The 23897-nt window shown below is 33.7% G+C and overlaps 2 protein-coding genes across 8 annotated transcripts in view; one reads left to right on the top strand and one right to left on the bottom strand.

Moving 5' to 3' along the window:
- Positions 1-23897, bottom strand: part of LOC105213194 (tachykinins) — a 38465-nt gene that overhangs the window by 5075 nt on the left and 9493 nt on the right. For all 4 annotated transcript variants that reach the window (XM_054225324.1, XM_054225308.1, XM_054225313.1 and 1 more), the window contains 3 exons: positions 3279-3473; positions 2824-2969; positions 1025-1619 (listed from right to left, as the gene is read on the bottom strand). In XM_054225324.1, the coding sequence (XP_054081299.1) occupies positions 1025-1619; positions 2824-2969; positions 3279-3416 (879 nt within the window). In that variant the 5' untranslated portion in view covers positions 3417-3473. The remainder of the gene's footprint in view (positions 1-1024; positions 1620-2823; positions 2970-3278; positions 3474-23897) is intronic.
- Positions 13923-22560, top strand: LOC105213182 (beta-galactosidase). Of its 4 annotated transcripts, none has more exons than XM_054225294.1 (7): positions 13923-14372; positions 15708-15834; positions 19418-19656; positions 19722-19872; positions 20792-20855; positions 20918-21335; positions 21402-22560. In XM_054225294.1, exons 3-7 carry the CDS (start codon positions 19421-19423, stop codon positions 22453-22455), a joined length of 1923 nt encoding a protein of 640 aa, XP_054081269.1. In that variant the 5' UTR covers positions 13923-14372; positions 15708-15834; positions 19418-19420; the 3' UTR covers positions 22456-22560. The 4 variants fall into 4 exon arrangements, with proteins under 4 accessions (XP_054081269.1, XP_054081270.1, XP_011184129.1 ...); XM_011185827.3 differs by having other exon boundaries at positions 13924-14372; positions 15799-15834; XM_054225295.1 differs by lacking the exon at positions 15708-15834 and having other exon boundaries at positions 13923-14096.

Here is a 23897-nt window from a genome sequence, read left to right as displayed (position 1 = left end):
GAAAATTTAAAAGTTTTGAAGTATTTAAATTGAATAAAAAATCGTTATTAGATAGTAACGGGAAATATATTTATTTCGACTAGTTTATTTCAGCATTTTATTTCAGCAATCTATATAATATGTACATGGAAAGTCCCACAAATCTACGATAGTCTTTAATCATATAATAATATTTCAGGAAACCGATCTTTTCATTACTAGAATACCCGACGTCTAAGAATTTCATTCACAACAATATGCTTTATTAGCGTTCTAGAACAAGCTCGTATTTAATGGTCATTTTGGCTTTTAGCATTAGACACCAGTAGTATGCGGAGTTGCCACACCAACCATAAACTCGGTTTTTTAGAACAGAAGTTTTCAGATGATCTTGCAAGAAAGCCTACCCCCATTTTTATCATCTCTCTAGAATTATGTCGCTATTCCACTATCCTCATTTCTCGGAACTCGCGTAAGCTTGGTCAGCCCTTATGCGGTTGCGAGATCCTTCTGGCCTAGAGTGGAGCGCAAGAGAGAAGAATAAATACTTGAATTATTCTTAGCAACATTAAACATGCTTGGACATTGGACCTAGTCCAATAGGCTTTTGGGCGGTTTGATTTAAAATGTTCAGACCCATTGAGAAAGTTGTGCTTAGGAAGAAAAAATTTAGACGTTTTTCTCTGTCCAGCTTTCGGTTTAATGGGTTGAAACATTGCGGTACCTTTCTTAACACAGCAAATTTTCTAGATAGCTGTGAGCCGAAATAATTTAATGAGTTCTAAGTGTAAAGGAGGCAATATCTGTTACCGAAGAACCGACATAAAATAGTTACAAATTCTAGCCTCCAATTAATTTACTTTGAATTTAATAAATAAATGTTTGTAAATTTACATTAAGTGGATGCCATATATAGGCTTTAAACCTTTCAGATAACCCTTTAATTTACTTACTATTCACAAATTTGTTTACAATGTAGTTCTACATAGTTTTTTCGTTACTAGTTCCACATATTAATATTTATAGCACGAGATTATTAGCTTACCTCTAGTGGAGATCTCTTAAACGCTTGATGATTGACATCCTTTTTACCACGCACACCCATAAATGCATTTACTGGACCTCGCTTATCCTCCTCGAATGGCTCTGCCAATGATGACCCATCTTCGCCGTTAAACAAATAGTCTACCATCGCTGGTCGTTTACCGCGCATTCCTGTGAAACCGGTTGGTGCACGTTTTGTGACATCATTCTGTGACATTGCTTGACGATTTACCAATTCTCTGATGAAATTCTGTATTAACGATTGACGCAAACGGTCCTCTTCCAAACGCTGTATCAACGAATCAACACGATTTATATTGTAGTCACTATACTTTTTGCCACGAACCCCATAGAAGGTACTGGGCGCTTTCTTAAAGCGTGGTTCCAAATCCAACAGGTGGCCGTAGGCCTCATTCAATTCATTTTCGTAGGCAACTTGCTGTATGGGATCGATGTCCCAATCGGCTGTGTGATCGTCATCCATTGCCAGATTGTTGGCATTACTGTAATCGCTGTATTCATATTCCTTTTTACCGCGCATCCCAGTGAAGCCGCTCGGCGTACGCTTGACAATGTTCAAGGTACGCAGCGGATTGCTGTAGTGAAATGAATTGAAAAGAGAAATACAGATAATTGTTCCAAAATATTTTAAAATGTTTTCGAAAGAAATGATTAGATTGTTGTTAACTTTCTGCTGAGAACCTCGAGATTGTCAATTTCTAAATGTCTAATAGTATTTGGTGTTCTGAATTACATAACTCTGATTGATAACGAATTAAAACGCACATTAAATGGAGCTTCATTAAAGTGCTTTATTCATTTTAAATGAGTAAGCTAGGAGGTCAAAAAGGAGAGCCTCTTAGTGTAGGTCTAAAATGGACAATATTTGGTCAAAATTACGTCACCTTAGATATGTAGGATACCTTTTACTGTTAATCCCAATAAAAGAATCAGTGAAGTTATCAATTCATCATTTATTACAATAGTATAATAAATATGTTGGGACTCTCCTCTACAAAAAGAAATGTCCGTCCTTTCTCCGAACCTCGATTCATGGAATATAATAATTTTAAATGTGATAGATTAAACCGACAATATCAGTTATATATTATATATCTCATGATATTTTTAGTATTTATTTTGAATAATAAAGTTGGTGTCGAAACATCGAAAAAATAAAAAAAGTGATTTATAACACTGAATGAGAATACCCGTTGCTTCTAAACTCTATGTATATATCATCATCAAATTGGATGAATGAAATAAATTCATAATTTTTCTTAGGCCACATAAGTACATATATGTATCGTTCCCACCGTTCCTAGCAGGTAAATGCCGTTCTCACAACACTCGGATCCTGAAATCGGTTAGAACTTGAATTTGTATTCGATGAAGCACTGCCTATTCCGTAATATTTCTGCAAAGCTTTTGAGGAATGTTTCCAGTATCGACAATAAGTGCAAGAACTAGTAAACATTTCGAACTATTTTACTCATTATATTTTTACAAAATTGGAAAATTATTTGTTGATTAGTTAGGCCAGACCTCAGGCATTAACGACTATTTTATGACATACTTTGGTACCTAAATATAAAATGTCTGTCTGTGTAAACTATCGTCGAGCCACATTGTTGGCTAATTACTTATTTAATTTGTAAATATATTATATATTTGTTTTTCCAAACAATTTCAACTCAATTAAGTAAACAAATTTGCAATTCTCCAACTTCCAACGCACACAACTAATTTGCTTGCCACTCAAGTATTTCAAGTATTTCCTTACTTGATTCTGTTACTTACCCAACAACGTTAAATGGCAAATTATGTTTGTCCTTATTATCAGCCGCATTGGGTTTATCATTGTCATTGTTGTAGGCCAACGGTTGGAGCGTCGTAGTGCTGTCGACCAACGCTGAAACATCACGTCTCGTCCGTTCGTTTATGACCTTTTAATGGTTGAGTGAATGCGGTACATGCGAAGAAAGGGGTATAAATGATTTTTGAAATTTGAAGCGAATGTCAAATTAGAGAGTGTTATTTAGATGTCAACAAAGGCTCATATAAATGTACAAGTAAGTATATATAGACGAGTACATAAATCTATTTATATAATTTTAGTGTCTGACATATGTATATTACAGCATGCTTCCAAAATCACGACAGCGTCTCAAAAGAATTCTTAGTAATTTTTGTTTTATGTGAAATTTGAGGAGAAACTTCTTGACTTGCGTCTTTTGTTTGTTGTGTCAACTTACCGTCGGGTAATTATGACCCTCATGCGTCGTCGCCTCATTTCCGGTACCATTCGTTGCTGCTACGGCATTGCAAAGTAGAAACACAAGCAACAAACTACAACAACACCCAGTGAGGCATTTCAGTTTTTGCACTGCCATTTAAAGTTTTATGTGTGTGGAGTGTTGTCCAAATTTGGGTAGAATGAATAGAGGAAGCTGTAAAGTATAGCAAACTTAAACGTATCAGCAATATTATATAACCTTTTGAGTGTTATTCTACAGCAATTTTTGAACATAATGAATTTAATATGTTTATTACTTAAATATAAAGTATCTCAAGAATAAAAAGTCAATTAAATTAGTTTTAAATACATATTAGTACAGGATGGACCAAAAGTTCTTTTACTTTGCGAAGCTAAAAAGCTGAGATATAAAAGCTGTTTATTTTATGAGAGAGTACAGAAATATTTTTTCCTCCGTATATTAAACACTTGATTATTTTAACTTTTCCAACGACCAAAGGTCCTTTGTGAATTGTTCTGCGTGAACTCTCAATTAAGATATCCTTCAAAAAGTTTGTGGGAGCGCAAAATGGTCGTTATTATATTGTCAGTTTCGATATTGAAACCAAAAATAGAGCCTATAAAATCTAATAATCTTTTACTTTTTGGAATTTATACTCCATTTTTACTATTAAATTTTGACAGTTCTTTTTAAGATTAAAACTACTGAATAATATACCAATGTACCTATAATTAATAATTGGGGCTAAAACCTTTGGATAAATGCATCACAGAGCTTCAGCTCTTGTTGTGATGACTGCTTTGGAGGGCATACACGTTTTAAGTCGATACCGCGTTCCTAGTAAATATAGCACGGTGTTTTTCCGTTGCATATGGAGGAGACAAAAACTGATTGATATCGGTTAAGGAAGGCAACGAACAATAGACCAGGATAGTGGTGATACACACTTTTAATTACTTAAAATTTAAAATTAGAATTTAAGGAAAGATTTAGATTTTGATAGTGCGCCACTTCTCTCTTTCCTTCGCAGTTCGGCGCCAGTTGGAGATCCCAAGTGTAACCAGGTCGCTCTCGACATGGTCCCTCCAACGGAGTGAAGGCCTTCCTCTTCTTCGAATTTCTTCATGGTCGGGTAATGGAACATCTGTTACATCGTCATCGATTGGTGAATCTCCTGGTCCTGGTCCTGGTCGGAGAAGTGTTCCCTCCATAATCCCAGTATGCCCTGTACATCGGTTACCAGATTACCACCTTGGTCTCTACATTTTTTCAAAAAATTTTCGAACATTACCGCTGTCTGCCAGCTTCTCAAGCTCTTCGTATTCACGCATTTCGGCCTCTTTCTTTTTTTTTTGTCTGCAGATGCGTCTCGATTCCCTCTTCAGCTCTCGGTATCTTAGATTATGTATTAGAAAATTAATATGGATTAAAATGGATTCATCTTTACCAAAAGACTTCAGTCAACATGAATAGTACCGCATAATATATTGGTTGTAATTATTTTCTTAATGAAATTCAATTTATATAAAAAGGTGTTAATAGTGCAAAATAGTCGTGATTTTTTGAAAATAATTTAAATACTTATCAGTATACTTGCTAAATACATAGTTTCTTGAACTTTCCACTTCAGTGAGCTAATTACTTACTTATCTTGGTTACTCGTAGGTGGCACCGACCACCGACTGTTAACACTTCCTAGTAATATAAAGCTCCAATTTTATCCGAGCTAAATTAAGTATAATATGTATGAATTTGGTAGACACTTTAAAAAATAAGGTACAACAACCTAGTCAAGAGCAAACTTCCCTGTGGAGTTCGATATCTTTGTTTCATTTTATATCTACTATTACAAAGCTATGATACACCAAACATATAAGCATACTAGTAGCCGGGCCACGCATCGCTGTGGATAAGGTATATGTATGATAAATTCTCTTCTAACTCTTTGATAAATCGAAATTATTTATGGACTAACTAAAATTAAAATCTATTGCTGCTGATTACTAAATCAGTTATGATCCACTTAATTATTTTGTACTTGCATCTCAATTAATTAATTTTTGTCGTGAACAATAGGTCATAAATTGTATGTCAGATTAACACATTTTGTATTTGGTTGCAGTTCTATTCCACCGCTACCAATAATAATATTTGTGCTGAGGAATCAATTTGAAGTTGTATGCGGTTGAAGTGTTTCAACATTTCGCCATACAATGTTTGGTATATGCGTTATTCTCTCTCTATCAAAAGTACATCAGGATGTCAAAATAATATGCATCCAATTTGGATCAAAGTGGTCAAAGATTAGTGTGTAGTGTTACGTCCATTGTCTATGTTTTAGTGAAGCCTTTCTCTACTATTTTAAGAAGACTACTACTTTCCAAGTTTTCCGTCAGCTTTATTGGTTTGCGATAAATACACCAAAAGTCTCTCTTTGGTTTTTTTCTCGCCAATTTATCAAACAATTAACCACATATGTCCTTCCCTACCTAGATCATGTGTTCCGAAGAATACTACTCATAGTATCAAGGTTTAAGTCAGATCTAGGTTATATTAGGATATCCAGATCAAATTATCGCTTGACGTTATTCTCTTATTTTTAATAATTCTCTTCAAATTAATAAAAAAAAGTCTGCCTAAATCTGAAGTTTTTAGTGAAGTATATTAACTTTTCGCCATACATATTTCAATATGCCTGTAATGTGTACATGATTTAATGCCATGCCTTCTTATATAAACATATGTATGTCTGTATGAACATACGACTAAGTAGGTATTAAACAGTTTCCCCATACCGAGGCTGATGGGGAATGAGTAGACTCCTTACTTGCATTGGAGTCTAATAGAATATTTATGCTTTGCCTTGGGCCAATAATGTGTTAACATAAAAAATATATTGACCTTTTACACAAGCATTTACATACATATACACAAGTTCATTGATGGATAACCGCATAGCGGTGTAAGGATGTGGCAATGAGACTTTTCTGCCTTCTTATCAACCTTCAAGAGCGGAGTTGAGTAAATGGAATTTGGTTTTGGGTGCATACACAATGAAGTGTAACGGTAAGCGTGTATACCGCGTTTTAAAATAGCGGTATTTTTCCATCATAAAGTTCATACATACATACATCTCTGTCTCATTTAATACGAATGAATAATGAAGAGATGTATGCGATGAGCGATGTATGCTAATGAAGACATGACTTTTCAAATTCAATAAACTTACAAATTTACACAATGAATAAAGATCAGTAAAACTAAGCGATAAGTAATATAAAATCCTTCTAAATTCTTTTTGAAACTTTATTGGTCCGCGAACATATTTTCAAATTATCTATAATATATTATCTCAAACATATGTTAGGCAGACTTCAAACAAAAGACGAAACAACATCAACAACTTAAAAGCCATTTTAAGACCAAAATGCATAACCTAACTTAAGGTAGATTTAAGGACACTATCCTAAACATACAAATGTCACTTGCTTTCTAAATATGCTGGGACAACTCATTTGTAAGTAAAATATTCCCAACGAATGCCCGTAAGCGATCACTAACAAACAATTCTAATTGTATGAATGGCGTCATAGTTAATAATTTTATTAACTCAATAAATATGTGGGTAAATTTGCTCGAAAATGGATGCAGCCCGCGGTTATTTGTGTTTGTACATACAATTATAGTCAGATGTGTGTGTTTTGGTTCTATGCTGAGCGAATATGTTTTTAACAGACATACATATAACCAATGTTTTTGCCACTAAACTATTGTGACCGATTGAAGTACTCGCATGTATTTCTTAAATTATCTATTATTCTAAGAGGTACGGCGTTTTTAATGAGTCAAGAGGAATGCTGTCAGTGGAACTTTGTTGAGTAATGTTGCAAATGTATTACAAAGTATTGACTTGAGAGCTTATAAAATTGGTTTTGGCCTAAATATTTATATTTGTGCAAAAAGTTGAAGGGAATGAAATTCTGTACTGAACATTTGATTCATCAGCGAGCTCAGCAACTCAACTTTTTTTTGTTATAAGTGCCCATTGATAGTTCTATCAGTTGTATCTGCGGAGTCTAATAAAGACATCGAGGCATTGATCAGCTTTAATTGGGAAGTATTCAGTATTTGCTTCAACAATAACCTCGTGAGTTAAATCAAGAAATAATCGGATATCCTTACCTGGGAACTATTTCCAGAAAGTTGAGATTCTAGAAATAAATATAGCCTATGTTACTCGGGGTGAATGAAGCTATCCAATGGTGAAAGAACTTTTGAAATACGGCAAAGTAGTTGTAAGTTTATTCATTACAAAAAACATACAAATCTTTCCTCTTTATAATAGTAGTATAGACCAAATCTGTCTGTCCGTCCGTCCGTGCAAAGGATAACTAGTGTAAAAAATAAGATATCTTGAAGAAACTTTGTACACATGTTCCTAGGGACCTATTGAAAATGGGCGAAATCGGTCCACTGCCACCGAAAACACATAAAGTGTCATAACTAAGCCATAAATAAAGTTATAAAAGTAAAATTTGGTACAAAGGATCGCACTAGGTAGCGGCATATTTGGATGTAATTTTGTTGGGCAAATGGGCGTGGCCCCGCCCCAAAATAGGTTGTTTTGCATATATCTCGCAAACCAAATAAAGCTATTCAAACCAAACTTTCTGCAGTCGGATCTCTTACGTACCCCACCACACACCATGGAAATAGTTGAAATCGCATAGTAACCACGCCCACCTCCCATACAAAGGTTATGTTCAAAATTACTAAAAGTGCGTTTACTCAGTAACGAAAAGCATCAGAAACACTAAATTTTACAGAAGAAATAGCAGAAGGAAGCAGTACTCAGATTATTTTACAAAATGAATGGGCGTGGCGACCGATTTCAATGAAATTTGGTACAAAACATTTTCTTAACACTCTGATGACACGTGAGTCAAATCCCATATAACTCAATTTTGAATTCCATCTCATTCCTTCACTTTATAATATATACATAAGGAACTAATGGGAAAAAACTTTACACAAATACTGTAAGTGATCTGTGGCATTACTTGTGGCATTAATTGTCGAAATCGGACTATAACTTTTCAATGCCCCGGATATCGAATATGAAGAACTCAGTGCCTTAGGGTAATTTTTCACCGAAAATAGCGGAAATTCTCTCAGATATCTTAATTTATTTCAGAAGGAATCTTTTTCTTCTAATAGAGTTTCGCTGTACCAAAATTAGTTACAATCGGGTCTTAACTTCTTCTAGCTCCTATAAACCTAATTATAAGTTTTTCAAAAATGCGATGGGCTTAATACCTTATTATAATCTGTTAATTTGTGAAATATCTTAGCCAAATTAAGTGAGCATATAATCTTGGATATAATGTATGTTGGTGGTGAAAATGAGTGAAATCGGTTCAGGAATTACCTCAGCCCTCATACACTATAAATTACGAGAGTATAAACTGTTCGGTTACACCCGAACATAGCCTTTCCTTGCTTGTTTTTAATACTTTTTTAATAATTTTAACATTTTTATTTTACTTTTTTTAATATTTTAATTATTGTTTTTTATTTAAGAAACTAGCTACTATATGAACCACTCTGTATATAAGAGTGACGTGAGAATTTCTTGCTTGTTAAATATGTAAGTACATACCGCCTGCAGTAACGGAATTCAAATCAAGTCAATTTGATCAATCACCACTATGTCCACAAACACACGCAAATAAACACTCACACAAGTACAATAGTGAGTGTCTGAAGAAAATCACATGTCTGCAGGCGAATTGAAAAAGTTTGCCTTTTGCTTTTATGTGAAAGCACACATCCTCCAAATACACCAACATATACGCACATTCACTGAAATATCCACCAAGCAGTCAAATGTGGCATTGCGAGTCAGCCAATAACTGTGCTTTGTCCTTGTGTTTACTTAAAATTGTTGCTTGCCTTTGCTTACGTTGGTATTTTGGCGCGTAAAAGTATGCTTCACTTTTGGTGTCGTGGCGCATTTTTATTACGCGCCATATTTGTTTTAAATTCAACATTTGCTTGACCTGCTTACGCAATGTTGGCGGGCTTGTTGTATGCTGTTGCGCGCTTTTAGGCGTTCAGCCACGTATTTGTGTTTTTGTTTACTTATTCACAAACACATTATTACCTTCTTGTAACGTGCATACCTCTACAACAACAACAATGTTGTACATTTTAAACGCCCATCTTCAGCCCGCAGAATGTTCCCCTGGTGTATAGATTTACGCTTTAAGCTTTTAGCATTAACAGCATCATTTCACCGTTAAACATCACTGATTTGCCTTTGCAACAACACAAACGTGTCCCAGTGCGGTTGTGTGTGTGGCTTTGTGCTAAAGGCTCTTCGCTTACAGTGTGTTATGGACGTGCATTGTGACACTGCTAATTTGTGTGGGCGTGTTTGTGTGTTGTGTAATTAGTGAATGTGTTGGCAGCTTATTTGAGGCTTTTGTTCTTAATAATCGCATTGTCAATGCTGGCTGATTTGAGCTTATATTTCAGTTGTTAAATCAACAGTTGTGTATCAAAGGCCAAGATATTCAATTCCTTGACTTCACTTATCACTTAATTAATTTGATTTAAATTGTGTGTGTTTTAAAGGAATAACCAAATCTTACTAATTTAAATTAAGTAAGCTCATTAATATTCAAGAAAGGGTAGTTAAGTGCGACATTTTAAGATTTAATTTATTTTTATTCGATATGTACAACCAGCAACTTATCTGAAAGTTTTTAAAACTCTTTCTTAAAATTCTTTGGTCTTTGTTTAAATACGCAAATATATGTTCTTTCAATCATTTCACTCGGAGGCTCTTCATCCGAAATAGAGATATACCAGGCAGGCTGAAGATCGGTTCTATGAATCAACTAATTTTTTATAAAAAAAACATTGTTGATACCAAAAGAGGTTGTTACCAACGAAAATATTGAAATTATCAGCAAAATGAAGTTAATCGAGATGTCCACCAATTCTTAATATATTTTGATCCCTCAAAATATATTAAGAATTGGTGGACCTACGAAGTGTGTTAAAAAAATAACGGTAATTTTCGTTGAAAAAGAAGTTTTGTTCATTCGTCTACATCAATGTTGTCGCTTTTAAAATAGTCCTCATTCGATATTATGCACTTATGCCATCGCTTCTTTCAATTGTGGAAACACTTCTCGAACTTTGGCTCTTTCAGCGATTTCTCGTATGCTTAACGATGGCCTTTTAAGGTTCTTTTTTTTTGACTTTTTTCTGTTCTCCGACTTAAAAAGAAGGCTCGGTCAGAAGGAATTTAGTGACTGTAAAGACCTAATTGTAAGGCTCAGACTTGTTTTGAAGCAAAAACAAATTTCACTATAACATTGCATCTAGAAAAACTGAAAGATGACTATGTTCGGTAAATCAATGTGGACTAATAATATCGAATATGAATACTTTTTACTCAGTTGGAACGTCTTCTAATCTCGATCAAATACTACCATAACTTAATTGGGAAGGATATCTTTATGTTTATGCTTAGGACCACCTCACCTCATTAAATATTGCATATATTAAGACAAATATGACGCGGTTTTTTCTTCCAAATTAGTCAAGAGTAAGGCTTGCCAACAAGAGAGATTTGAGGGACTAGAATCTATTTGATTCCATAATACTTCCAAATACTGAAGACCCATTTTGTCCGCAGTAAAATTTACTTTACACAATTTGGATGAGCTCGTAATTTACTAATACCTAAACAGACATACATACACTTACATAGTAGTACATCTGTCAATTCGTGTCTATGCATTGCCTTCAAGTTGCGAACTTAGCACTTAACCAATCAGTCAATGAGCAGATGAGTTGCCTTCAATATTTACTTTGGCTTGTGTTGCCACTTTGCTGCTTACTGCCACAGCTGCGTGCATTACTTGAGGGACGTGTGTGTGTGTGTGTCTTAAACTATTAAATATAAACATACATACATGCAAACATAATTGCAAAAGTACTGCTATTTCTGTTACACTGCAGCATGAAATATGTGCAACAACCTGTTGATTATATTCAATTGAATGGATTGACACCAATAATTACAACAGCAAAAACAATTAGAGCAACAACTCGTAAACAGCATGAAGACATTCAAATGAAATTGTAGTTGCAGCTAACGAAAAAAAAAAATGAAAACGAAGCGAAAATTCAAATGAACGATAACATTTGCGGTCGCAGTTGATGTCAATTGGATTTGTTGCTTCTCACCGTTATTGCAGTTTTATACCCGGCTGGAATCAACAGCTCAAGGTATTTTATTTTTTTCGTTAGAAAAGTAGATATGTGGGGAATTAATAGTGGTCAGTCTTGAATTTAAAAATTTAATTTATGATTATTCTCAAGATGGTCTCCATGTGGAATACACGTGAGTAAGGAAATGTTGATAATCTCAGCTTTAAGTGTTTACAAAAGGACAGGATAGTCAGAAAAAAGCCCTTGAAAATTACAAAAATATATTTGGAAAATGATATTGTGATTGTGTGTTACATCGGATAAAAGACTTGTTTGTTATGTTTTTTGTATAAAACTTGATGAAACATTCTCGTTTAAGCATTTCAGATTTTTTAAACATTGAAATAGGTTATTGTTTCTGTTGGATGAAACATTCTTGAAATAGTTTTGGAAAATGCTCCTTCATTTGCAAAGCATTTGCGAAATTAAAGCATTTCTTTTACTCCATCAACCTTTCCTGTATTACTTCTCTAACGAATCTTCATTCGAAAACTTAAGTTTCCCTAAATTCGGTTCCTACCGTACTTAGAGCTAGCTTACATTTTTCTGTTTTCATCTTACTAGAATAATCAACTTGTTTGACGCGCTTAACAACTTCGCGCCAATGCACCGGCTGGAAGACAGGCAGACAGACAGAAAGTGCTTTTGGTATATTTGCTATTTACTGTTACTGTATGCAGATTGCTCTGTAGAGCCAACGCAGTGGCAATATCCGCTCAAGTGGAAATAAAACAACAAGTACTGCCTTGGCCACGAATGCTGCAATTCTCACATGCCACCAATAAATAATCCATAGATCTGTATGTATGTACAACTTAGCGAGTGGTGACGACTTGCAGCAGCAGTTGCCACCCATCAATTTACTTGTGTAATAACAGGAAATGTTCTTTTCTATTCAATTTAACGGTACATTTGCAAAAACTTGTGTGTCTTCTACTTGCTTAACTTCTTTTAGCACGCAACAGCAAGGATTTTAGCAGCTTAGTTCATTTAAGAAGTGATAATAATAATATAAATATTAATAGCAACATTTTGATAGTTGGCAGCACTACACTTATAATTAACTCATATACAATATAATCTAAATTGCAAACAAATAACTGGTATAAACTGGCATAACGGAAGAGATTTGGAACTGGAAACAGTTATACCACTCTCTTGTCTGAAGAATTCAATTGGAAATAAAAAGAGAGCAGAGAAAAGAGCTCAAACACAGCAAGCGATGACCTTTAGATTTCATAATATTTAAGGATCAAACCTTCGACGATTTAACTCATTTTAACCACCAAGGTACATTATATCCAAGACTATACGCTATTCAGCTATTAAGCGAAAAATATTCCCTTTGAATTCCATTAAAATATCTGAGAGATTTACTGATATTTTCGGTGAAAAATTACCCTTGAGCACTGTTTTCCGGGGCCATGAAAAGTTAAAGTCCGATTTCGACCATTTTTCCACAAGTTTTATTCTGTTATCAGAACGAAATTGTATTATATGGAAAGTAGGTGTGATTGTGAACGGATTTCACCCATTTTCCATGGATAATGGGATGTGAAGAAAATATTTTGTATCAAATTTCATTGAAATCGGTCGAGTAGTTTCTGAGATATGGTGTTTAACTAATAAGTGGGCGACGTTACGCCCATTTTCCAATTAAAAAAAATTTGTGTGCAGCTTTCTTCATTTCTTCTGTAAAATTTAGTGTTTCTGTAAGTAGTAGTGTTTCTGTAGTGTAGTAATTTTCAACATAACCTTTGTATGGGAGATGGGCGTGGAAATTATCCAGAAGAAGTTCAACAAGTCTATAGCTAACTATTTGTTGCTGTTTACGCGATGTTTAAATAAATACTGACCTATGCTGAAAAGCATTGATCACATCTAATATTTATGCGCTGCACAGAGAACATGCTTGCTCTTGAAGAGAAATCATAAACTGAATGGACAAAAGTGTGCAGCGCTCACAATCACGCTCGCTGATGGAGATGGAGAGTTCGCATTATCAAAGTGAAAATAGTTGTGTACTGTTGCGGGAATGTTGATAAACGTCAGCTGAGCGCATATTTGCATGTCAACAAACGCCCAAAGAGGGGTATCGCCTGCATTTTCTCGCGCCAGCTCTAGCGGCAGCAGCGGAATATCGGCGAGTGGGTGAGGTAAAGCCGAAAACGTGCTTGGTGTGCACGCGATAACTTTGCTTAAAGAATAAATATAAATTAAACTATATGTGTTCGGGTGTGTAGATACAGTACTAGTACAAATATGTATAACATGTTTGAGAATTCACAACAACACATTGCTTCTTGGCACGAATTTATGACATATTTACGTTTACAGTACTACCGTGGGCATCGTGCCTGCCGCGTTCAACTACGGTGCGCCGGTCGTAATGTTCCCGATTTGAGTGGCTTTATGGTTCCCTGTCTGTGCGATCGTCAGTTGAGTGCTCAGTAGCGTTTTGTAAGCGCATAAGTCAAGTTGATTATTGCTCAGTGCTGACGAAGGTGTAACAATTCGGGATATATACGAGTACGTGAAATATTGAAAGCGCACAGGAACGTACAGGAAGCATAAGACGAAAGTAGAAGTCAGCAAGATCGGTGATCTTGTCTAATTAAATAAGTGATTGTTTAAATACTCGCATTTCAAATTCGTTTATCAAGTGTTCAAGTGTCTTTTCGATTGGAAATTTTACGTTGATCGTTTATTTATTTTCGAGATTTTAAATTATTAAGCCGATTTGTAAACAAGCTCAGTATTTAGCGTAAATCAGTTTCGTTTTCATTTGAACACGCAGGAAGTGTTGTAAGTAATGATTATTACTGCTTTCCATAGTTACAAATCAATCATTTCAGTATCAGTATATAATTAATTAAAATAAATTACGATACTTTTGTGCACAGTTATAGTAAATACTCGTATCTTTAAGTGCATTACACTTACACATTGCTTACAAACGTTTTTAATAGCTCCAGAATTGTTTTCATTTATTTTCATACAGCTGTGAATTCTATTTTCTAAGTATTACTATTACACATGTTCATCGTACATACATATAAAGAAACAATCTTACAATAGAAAGCTGTTGCCAACTTATTTATCAACTAATCATTTTAGAAAAATTCGAAGCACGAATATACATTAAGTGTATGTATATTAAACTATACAAAATTAGGAAAATTTGTGTAAAAATATAAATTTTTTATTTCGCGAAATAAGCAATGGACCGTATTGTAGAAAACTGCCTCTGAATTCAAGTAGAAATAAAAATAGTCAGTGTGAGATTCGCTAAAGAAAGAACCATTTGATCGCATTAAAGTCATTATTTAAACTTCGTCTTTATATGCATTCTAATAAGTTAGTCTGACTATTAAACAATATGCGTTTTTTTCTGCTAATAAAAGACTCCCCCAGTCATCCAAATACTTCACTGACTTTTTGAAACGGCTGACATATTTCTCGGATCGGTATATGAGTTAGTGGATTACGAACACTTCACAGAGAGTCAACATAAATAATAAAGAGATCCAATAAACATTTTGGTATGAATTGAGATGGGACGAGATTATAAGGAACTTAATTAATTTGCTAAGGTGACACATAAGACTGATATGAAACAATTATTCTTCGAACACATAATCTACAATAAACAACTAGTACCCCTCGAATTTACTCGATACTTGTTATATATTCTCATAGAGTCCTTCACTAAATATAATTAACCTAGCACCTTGTTTAGTATATAAAGACTTTAAAAGACTCTGCTTAATTTGTAGTTTAGCAGTTAGTTATTTTGCCACACTGGTTTCATTTAACGGTTTCATATACACACTTTATAATACATCGAAGGCAGGTCGTCAATATTTACATCATAGTGAAATAAAATAACGAAATTATGGGATTTTTTTTTTTGTTTTAAAAATGATAAACAAGGTGGGATTCCAATGAAGCCAATCTTATGCAAATATTATTTTTGTTATCTCTAATTTTTTGCGACTACAGCAGTCGATAGGGGTCACAATTAGTATTTTCGAATCAGAAACTCCCCTTTTTGTTGTTGGCTGTATGAAATAATAATCTGTTAAGTAAAAAATTGATAAGAGTGATTTACAGATTTGAATTTGCATTTTTTTGCTTTAGCTTATAAATAATATGTATGTAACGGCTATGATGCAATGAAAATATAATAATAAGGAACTTGTTTTGCGGTTACTTTTCTTTCATAAACCAGAATCCGGATCACATATCTTGGAATATTATAATTCAAGTGAGTAGACCATTGAGTGTTAATATTAGATTATTCTCCAAACACCAAGCTTTTAGAATTTAGGACTGCTTTAAATTTTAAATTTAAATTATAAAAATATATTGAATGCTTATAATACAATGTTCGGACCGACATTGAAAACATGTTTTCCTAGAAAAAAAATGGGTTTTCATTATAAAACTTGTGTTTTTATCCATGCAAAATCTGTCAAACAAAATCACAGTTTTCGCTGAAAACTACTTGAAAACTTACATTCCATTCATTATAATCGATGCCTGCTTTAGTTTAGTCGATATAATTGGATGACATATTTTGCCATCCCCAAATTGTCAGTTAATATTTGTTTACATTTTCAAAAGAATGGAGAAAAAAAAGTACAAAAAAATCGTGGGGTGAGAGCGAGGAACGCTCATAATTGAATTGTGGCAAAATAAGGTGTGTGCTCTACGCGGGCCCAGAAAAAATAGCCTTTAAAATAAGCATTAAACATTGATTGTTCAGCGCTTCTATCTTTTTTGCAAGGCCAAGGTGCTGGGTAGTAAGAGAGAATCATCGTTGCGCAAGATATTAAAATTATCTTGTAGTGATTCTATAAAACACGATCATTAATAATAATTATAAGCAAATATTAAAGATTCTAAAACTTACCATTTTCGTTGCCCAAAATTTAAACACACAAATAAATTTGTGAATTGTCAATGAAAACGCATCGAAAACACATGATGTGGGTCAGAACGACTTTGGTTCCACAATCCACAAATTGTGTTTTCAAGAAGTTTTCAATGTCGGTCCGAACGTAGTATAATATAATTATTAAGTGTTTTCGATTTCCTATTCTTTCTTAATCTCACACATTAATATATACACATTTACATGTTTGCACATAAGTAAAATGCGATGACAAATTGAATGGCTTGACATTACTGACTAAGACATTATGTATGCAAAGCATTCTTAATTAATGTGGGTCAAATGATTAATTCATTCAAGAAAGCACCGAAAAAACAGAAAACAAAAATAAAATATAAAATAATTAAAATAATAAAAAAAACTAATTTATGCTTCTGCTACTTCGTGGCAATTTATTTTCACTAATTTTATAAGCCACATGGAAATAATTTTTTGGAACTTGTCTTCATGTTCAATGCTAAGGCCTTCCCAAAACATGCTGACATTATTTATGTGCGAGAGAAATGTAAATGTGAAAGCTAAATAAAAATAAAATAAAATAAAATAAAATAAAATAAAATAAAATAAAATAAAATAAAATAAAATAAAATAAAATAAAATAAAATAAAATAAAATAAAATAAAATAAAATAAAATAAAATAAAATAAAATAAAATAAAATAAAATAAAATAAAATAAAATAAAATAAAATAAAATAAAATAAAATAAAATAAAATAAAATAAAATAAAATAAAATAAAATAAAATAAAATAAAATAAAATAAAATAAAATAAAATAAAATAAAATAAAATAAAATAAAATAAAATAAAATAAAATAAAATAAAATAAAATAAAATAAAATAAAATAAAATAAAATAAAATAAAATAAAATAAAATAAAATAAAATAAAATAAAATAAAATAAAATAAAATAAAATAAAATAAAATAAAATAAAATAAAATAAAATAAAATAAAATAAAATAAAATAAAATAAAATAAAATAAAATAAAATAAAATAAAATAAAATAAAATAAAATAAAATAAAATAAAATAAAATAAAATAAAATAAAATAAAATAAAATAAAATAAAATAAAATAAAATAAAATAAAATAAAATAAAATAAAATAAAATAAAATAAAATAAAATAAAATAAAATAAAATAAAATAAAATAAAATAAAATAAAATAAAATAAAATAAAATAAAATAAAATAAAATAAAATAAAATAAAATAAAATAAAATAAAATAAAATAAAATAAAATAAAATAAAATAAAATAAAATAAAATAAAATAAAATAAAATAAAATAAAATAAAATAAAATAAAATAAAATAAAATAAAATAAAATAAAATAAAATAAAATAAAATAAAATAAAATAAAATAAAATAAAATAAAATAAAATAAAATAAAATAAATAAAGAAATGAAATGAAATGAAATGAAATAAAATATATTTTTTTATTTTATTTTAATAAAGAAAAAATAAAATTTATAGAGTAAATAAGAATATCTAGAGTTTAAGTATATTCTGAAAACCATTTCACAAAAAGAGTTGCCTTGAAAAATCTTACCTGATCTTTCTTTTTCGCTTTTATCTACCAACGCATAATGATATTCCCTTTATCAAAAATAAATAAATTAATATTTTTTTGTCGGTTTCTACGCTGATTGAGCCCATGAATGTCACATTGATTTACATTTATGCCATAATTTACATTAAGTTGTCAACGTAAATGTCGTAGATTCTTCAATTTTTGACAGTAGCCCATTGACAGTTGGCAGCTGGAGCGAGAAATGCATTTCAAATTATTGAAATTACTCAAATTACTGCGTTGTAATGCATTTATGTATGCTATTTTTTGCCAAGCAGTATTTTCATATTTCTTTTGTTGCTTTCACACTGCAATTAATACAATGTTGCATTTGGCAATAAATGAAATCGAATTTGTTGCTTTAATAAGAACGAAAGCAATGCTATTGTTGTAACGCGCACAGATGTCACATTTGCAATACATGAATTTAAAAAAATCTACGATTGTCTTTTGTTAATTACGCTGAAATTAAATCGTGTATGGAAAGCGAGTGCACAGCTGCGTAGGCTCACATACACATATATGTGTGTAATTTAATGCAGTTACACAATTTTTTTTGGTGCAGTTTTATCGCCATGCATAAATATCTGCGCTGTCAAAATTAATTTATTCTAAAATTATCAGAGTGGAACACAGAGTGGCTATCAGTGTCAACAGGAGATTTTATATGTGTGTATGTATATACATATATATGTCATATATCGCTTTAATTAACCGCAGCGCTCAATTAAATTGATATGCATCTTTGCACTGCCCCCAAGCTAGGCTAAGAAATGCAAATAAGTCTGCATGTGGCCTTGCGTCGAATTTCGCTATAAAGAAATTATTATGTCTATTGTTTGCGCCTACTGACGAACGGGCGGACAGGTCCAGCAGCATTGATAGTGAAATTATGATTTGACTTCCGTGCACGTTCAAGCGCACACACACATAGATACATGCATACATACATACTTGATAAATGTTTATGCACCTACTAGCATGCCACTAATCTAATCCAGTTCAATCTAATTTGTCATGATGTCGTAACACTCGCCTGCGGATATTGACACTCTCGAACAATGCAAAGTTTTATTTAATTAACACTTGTGGAAATGACATTTAGAGCTACATATTTATTTGAGGTCACTTATAAGTGCAGATGCAGTTACTTCCTGAATTTACATATACACGTATCTACATATAGATGCCAGTCAACATTGCTAATTTGTTGTGTCTTCTAGTTATTTATGCACCTTCATACACCTACACAGCCTTCAAACATATCTACATACATAAAATATATATTCCTGCTTTATACATATCCAACTCTTCCCACATTCAGAGAATGTACTTCATAGGCTTAACTTGTTGCTTGTTGCTGTTGGGCGTCCATTCGCTCCAAGCACATCGTGCAGCGGCAACTAGAAACTTTACCGTCGACTGGGATAATGATCGTTTTCTGAAGGATGGCCAACCATTTCGTTTCATCGCCGGCTCATTTCATTATTTTCGCGCACATCCCGACAGTTGGCAACGCAAGTTGCAGACATTGCGCGCTTCCGGCTTGAATGCGGTGACCACGTGAGCACCACAAATTTATATATTTAATTTTTATAATTTCCAGGGATATATATATAACTTTACAGTTACGTTGAGTGGTCGCTGCATAATCCGAAAGATGGCACATACGTGTGGAATGGCATTGCCGATTTGGAGCGCTTCATCAAATTGGCCGATGAGTTGGGTTTGCTGGTGATACTACGTCCGGGACCTTATATTTGTGCTGAACGAGATTTTGTAAGTAATTAAATAAAAAATATAGATTTTTTTTAGAGATAAACTAACCATCTTTGCATTAATATCACGCTAAGTGAGATCAGTGACTCTCACCTATTGGATCTTGGATTCAATTTGATATGACTTTAGACCTATTATTTATTTCCTGATTGGGTGAACGTCTCTCAAAATGTAATCAGCCACCAATTAAGTGATCTAAAACTTTTAGGATACTAAATATTTAGTATGATATATGACATCCTAACATTACAGTTCGGTAATATGTAACAGATACGTTGAATATCAGATAATGTTGAATATCATCTTGCCATCACTTGACTTGGAATTCTGTAGTAACCTTCTCAGAAATCTTTCAAGTCCTATGAAGTCTTAGCTGTTTAATGAAGACAGACAATTTGCTGAAAATTGGGAATTCAAGAAGCTATACACTATCTTTGGTGGTTGGAAGATGAAGAGCAAGGGGAAATCTGAAAGGCAACTTTTTTTGTCGGCTAGAGTGTTAGATTTATCATTTACTTACTGAATGATTCAACTGAAACATAAAAGTCATGAAGGTGGAACTTATGCAGCTGGCTACTACTATTTAAAATACTACAAAAAATGTAGTCTATAACTCAAAAATCTTTTTAATTTTTCTTTAAGAGGGCTAATATCTGGTCTCCTAGAAATACTTATATCTAGTAACGAACTTTTACCATTTCCTTACCTTTTGGAGCTCGTTTTATGGTGTGCAGACCTACTCAATAAATTGGGTCCAGTCCTCTTGGCTTTTCCAAAGTAATTGTTCATAATTTTGTTTCCCTCTATAGTCTTAGCTAAAAGGTCTTTATATTATATTTTTAAATTTCTGGACAATAACTATCACGGCTCTTATACAGCAAATTAGCAATCTAAGTATTTTTGACATCTCTCATTCCAGGGCGGCTTCCCTTACTGGCTACTCACAAAGTATCCAAATATAAAATTGCGCACATCGGATGTCAGTAAGTGATCCGAGGTCTTTTTACATCATTAAGAAGTTATAACTGTTTACTTTGCCCTGCAGACTACTTGTTTGAGGTGCGCACATGGTACAACGTACTCTTTAATAAACTTAAGTCATATCTCTATGGAAATGGCGGTCCAATTATTATGGTGCAAGTGGAAAATGAGTATGGTTCCTATTACGCCTGTGATAAGAAATACCGCACTTGGCTGCGTGACGAAACACTGGTGCATGTGCAAAACAATGCCGTGCTCTTCACAAATGATGGCCCGAGCGTATTGGGTTGTGGGCATATAGAAGGTGTGCTGGCGACCATGGACTTTGGTGCGACCAATCAGATAAGTAATTATTGGGAACGATTGCGCCGGATACAACCGAAGGGACCGCTGGTCAATGCTGAATTCTATCCCGGTTGGCTGACACATTGGTCGGAGCCAATGGCGCGTGTACGTACCGAGGCGATTTCAAAATCATTCATGTGCGTATATATATATTTCTTTGGTATATTTAGATGAGTTCATTATTTTGTCCTCTCACTCTGTAGCGAGATGCTGGATGTTGGTGCCAGTGTCAACTTTTATATGATGTTTGGCGGCACAAACTTTGGCTTCACCGCAGGCGCTAATGACGGTGGTCCCGGTCGTTTTCAACCCGATATCACATCATATGATTATGATGCGCCGATGAGCGAGGCTGGTGATGCCACGGAAAAATTTCATAAATTACGTGAAATTATTGGACGTTATCTACCGCTTCCCAATATACCGATACCAGCGCCAACCACAAAGAAAAACTACGGTACGATACGTTTGAATGCCTGCTGTTCGATGATTTCGGCAAAGGGTCGTGAAATACTCTCGACAGGTGTTGTTTTCGACGCAAAACCAAAAACTTTCGAAGCGCTCGATCAGTACTCAGGTTTTGTGCTCTATGAAACTTTGCTACCCAAATTCAAACGCGACCCCAGCATTTTACGCGCTAGTGGCGTACACGATCGCGCCTATGTGTTTATCGACGATCAACTGGTAGGCATACTCTCACGCGAGACACCCATCTATGAGCTGCCTCTCAGTCCAACTTATGGCAAGCGCTTGCAATTGTTAGTGGAGAATCAGGGACGCATCAATTTTGGTCCAGTAACAGATTTTAAGGGTATCACTAGTAATGTGGTGCTTGATAAAGATGTGCTGACCAATTGGACTATGACTAAGTATCCACTGGAATCTATTGAAGATATCGAAACGCTGATAGCGCTAGTAAATGCTGATGACGTCAATATTATACGTCGCTTCCACGAAGAGAAAGGCGGTAGCATCTTAAGTAGCGGTCCAACTATTTACTATGGTCAATTAACGATTCCAGAAGGACAGTTAGCAGACACGTACTTAGATACAAAAGGTTGGGGTAAGGGTCTGGTCTTTGTCAATGGTGAAAACTTGGGTCGCTATTGGCCGGTGGCAGGTCCACAGGTCACTCTCTATGTGCCCCAGGAAGTACTTAAGAGTGGCGATAATCGTATTGTGGTCATCGAGTATCAACGCGCTGGTCCCGCAAATGAGATTACCTTCACTGACACACCCAATTTGGATGGTCATTAAATTGTTAATCAAAACGTAAAGTGGTGAATGTGTTTCCTTTAACTATATTAGTACATTATATAACTGTGTTTTTAATTGATGACAATAAAGGATTTTATAAGAGGATATTATGAGAAAACGTATTTATTTTGATAATGTTGTTGTTTTAGTGCTCAAGCAAACTGATTAGCGATAGGGTGCCTCTGGGGTCTCGGATAGTGGCAACGCAATGTAAAGTAGATTACGACTTTAATCGCGGTCCGGTTTTCTGCTGATATGAGTCAGAGGTCCATCTATATAGGACCGGCTAACATCGTCGTAGGTTTCTTCTCATTTCTTTTAGAACATACGGGCAGACTTATCTGAAAATTGACTCTTCTAACGGTTTAGAAGTAACTTTGCTACTTAGGATGGAAAAACTGAAACATTTTTAATTTAATGTCCATAACGAAGGTGTGACTGTTCTGATGAAGGTTTGAATGTTTGAAAGGTAAACGGATCTACGGAAGCGAAACGGACCTCGATTTGTACCTGACCAAAAGGTGTGAACTCAACAGCATTGCTCAAAATTATATGGAAACCCAGCTGGGACCTCTGTTCCACTTACTTATGATGTCTTCAAAAGTTTTTAAGTCATAGTTCTTCGACTTAAAAATATTTTTGTTAAGTTTAAATATTTGTAAAAAGACATCAAACCGTTATTTAAAGGAATAAACCGTTAAATGAGTTTGCGGGAAATTTTTAATTCTCATTACCACGCTAGCTGGAAGCAATTTTATAACAGTTTCTGTTTTACGAAGCGCACAAGAAAAGAGACGGCACAATTACTTTGTTAAAACTTGATTTGGACCTTTAAAGACGCGCGCTGCAGAAGGAATAGTAGTCGTGAGCAGCGAAATAAAATTATAACGGCGTGCAAGTATGTATGTGTATGTGAATGAATGTAAGTATGTTATGTGTAACGGTGTTTAATGAATAAGTGGGAAACACGGCAAGATGTCCTTAGGCTTGGTTGACGTACGCCGTCGCATTAACTTACAGGCCACACAATACTTTGTCCAAGAAATGTATTTATGTATGTGTGTGAGTATTACATGTGGCCACATGTGCTTCAACTTTCACACATATACATATGTAAGTATGTATGTGTGAGATTGCTTAAGTATTGGTACAGGATCATCCAGACGGCTCACTTTTAAACTAATTAGGCGTTCACAGGCACAGCTTGCGGCTTAGTTTTGACATCTTGAACCTACACATCTGTTTCTTCAGTTAAATCTCTCGTGGGTTTATTAAACATCAAAAATGTTTTACTTTTATGTAACAGTTTTTTACATGAATTACTTTAGTTAGAATTTGTACTGTTATTAGTAATTACAGGCTTACATACGATTTGAACATGCTTATGTCCGTATAAGAGAGAAAAATATTAATTTGATGTTTTTTTCCCACTTGTAGCCTTT

The sequence above is a fragment of the Zeugodacus cucurbitae genome, chromosome 2 (genome assembly GCF_028554725.1).
Source record: "Zeugodacus cucurbitae isolate PBARC_wt_2022May chromosome 2, idZeuCucr1.2, whole genome shotgun sequence".
NCBI lineage: Eukaryota > Metazoa > Arthropoda > Insecta > Diptera > Tephritidae > Zeugodacus > Zeugodacus cucurbitae.
This window is presented reverse-complemented; position numbering and strand designations above follow the sequence as displayed.

Coding starts and splice junctions, on each gene's coding strand:
- LOC105213182 (XM_054225295.1), top strand. CDS start 19,421: ATGTACTTCATAGGCTTAACTTGTTGCTTGTTGCTGTTGGGCGTCCAT. Junction 19,873..20,791: donor TTTGTGCTGAACGAGATTTT/GTAAGTAATTAA, acceptor CTCTCATTCCAG/GGCGGCTTCCCTTACTGGCT. Junction 20,856..20,917: donor ATTGCGCACATCGGATGTCA/GTAAGTGATCCG, acceptor TTTGCCCTGCAG/ACTACTTGTTTGAGGTGCGC.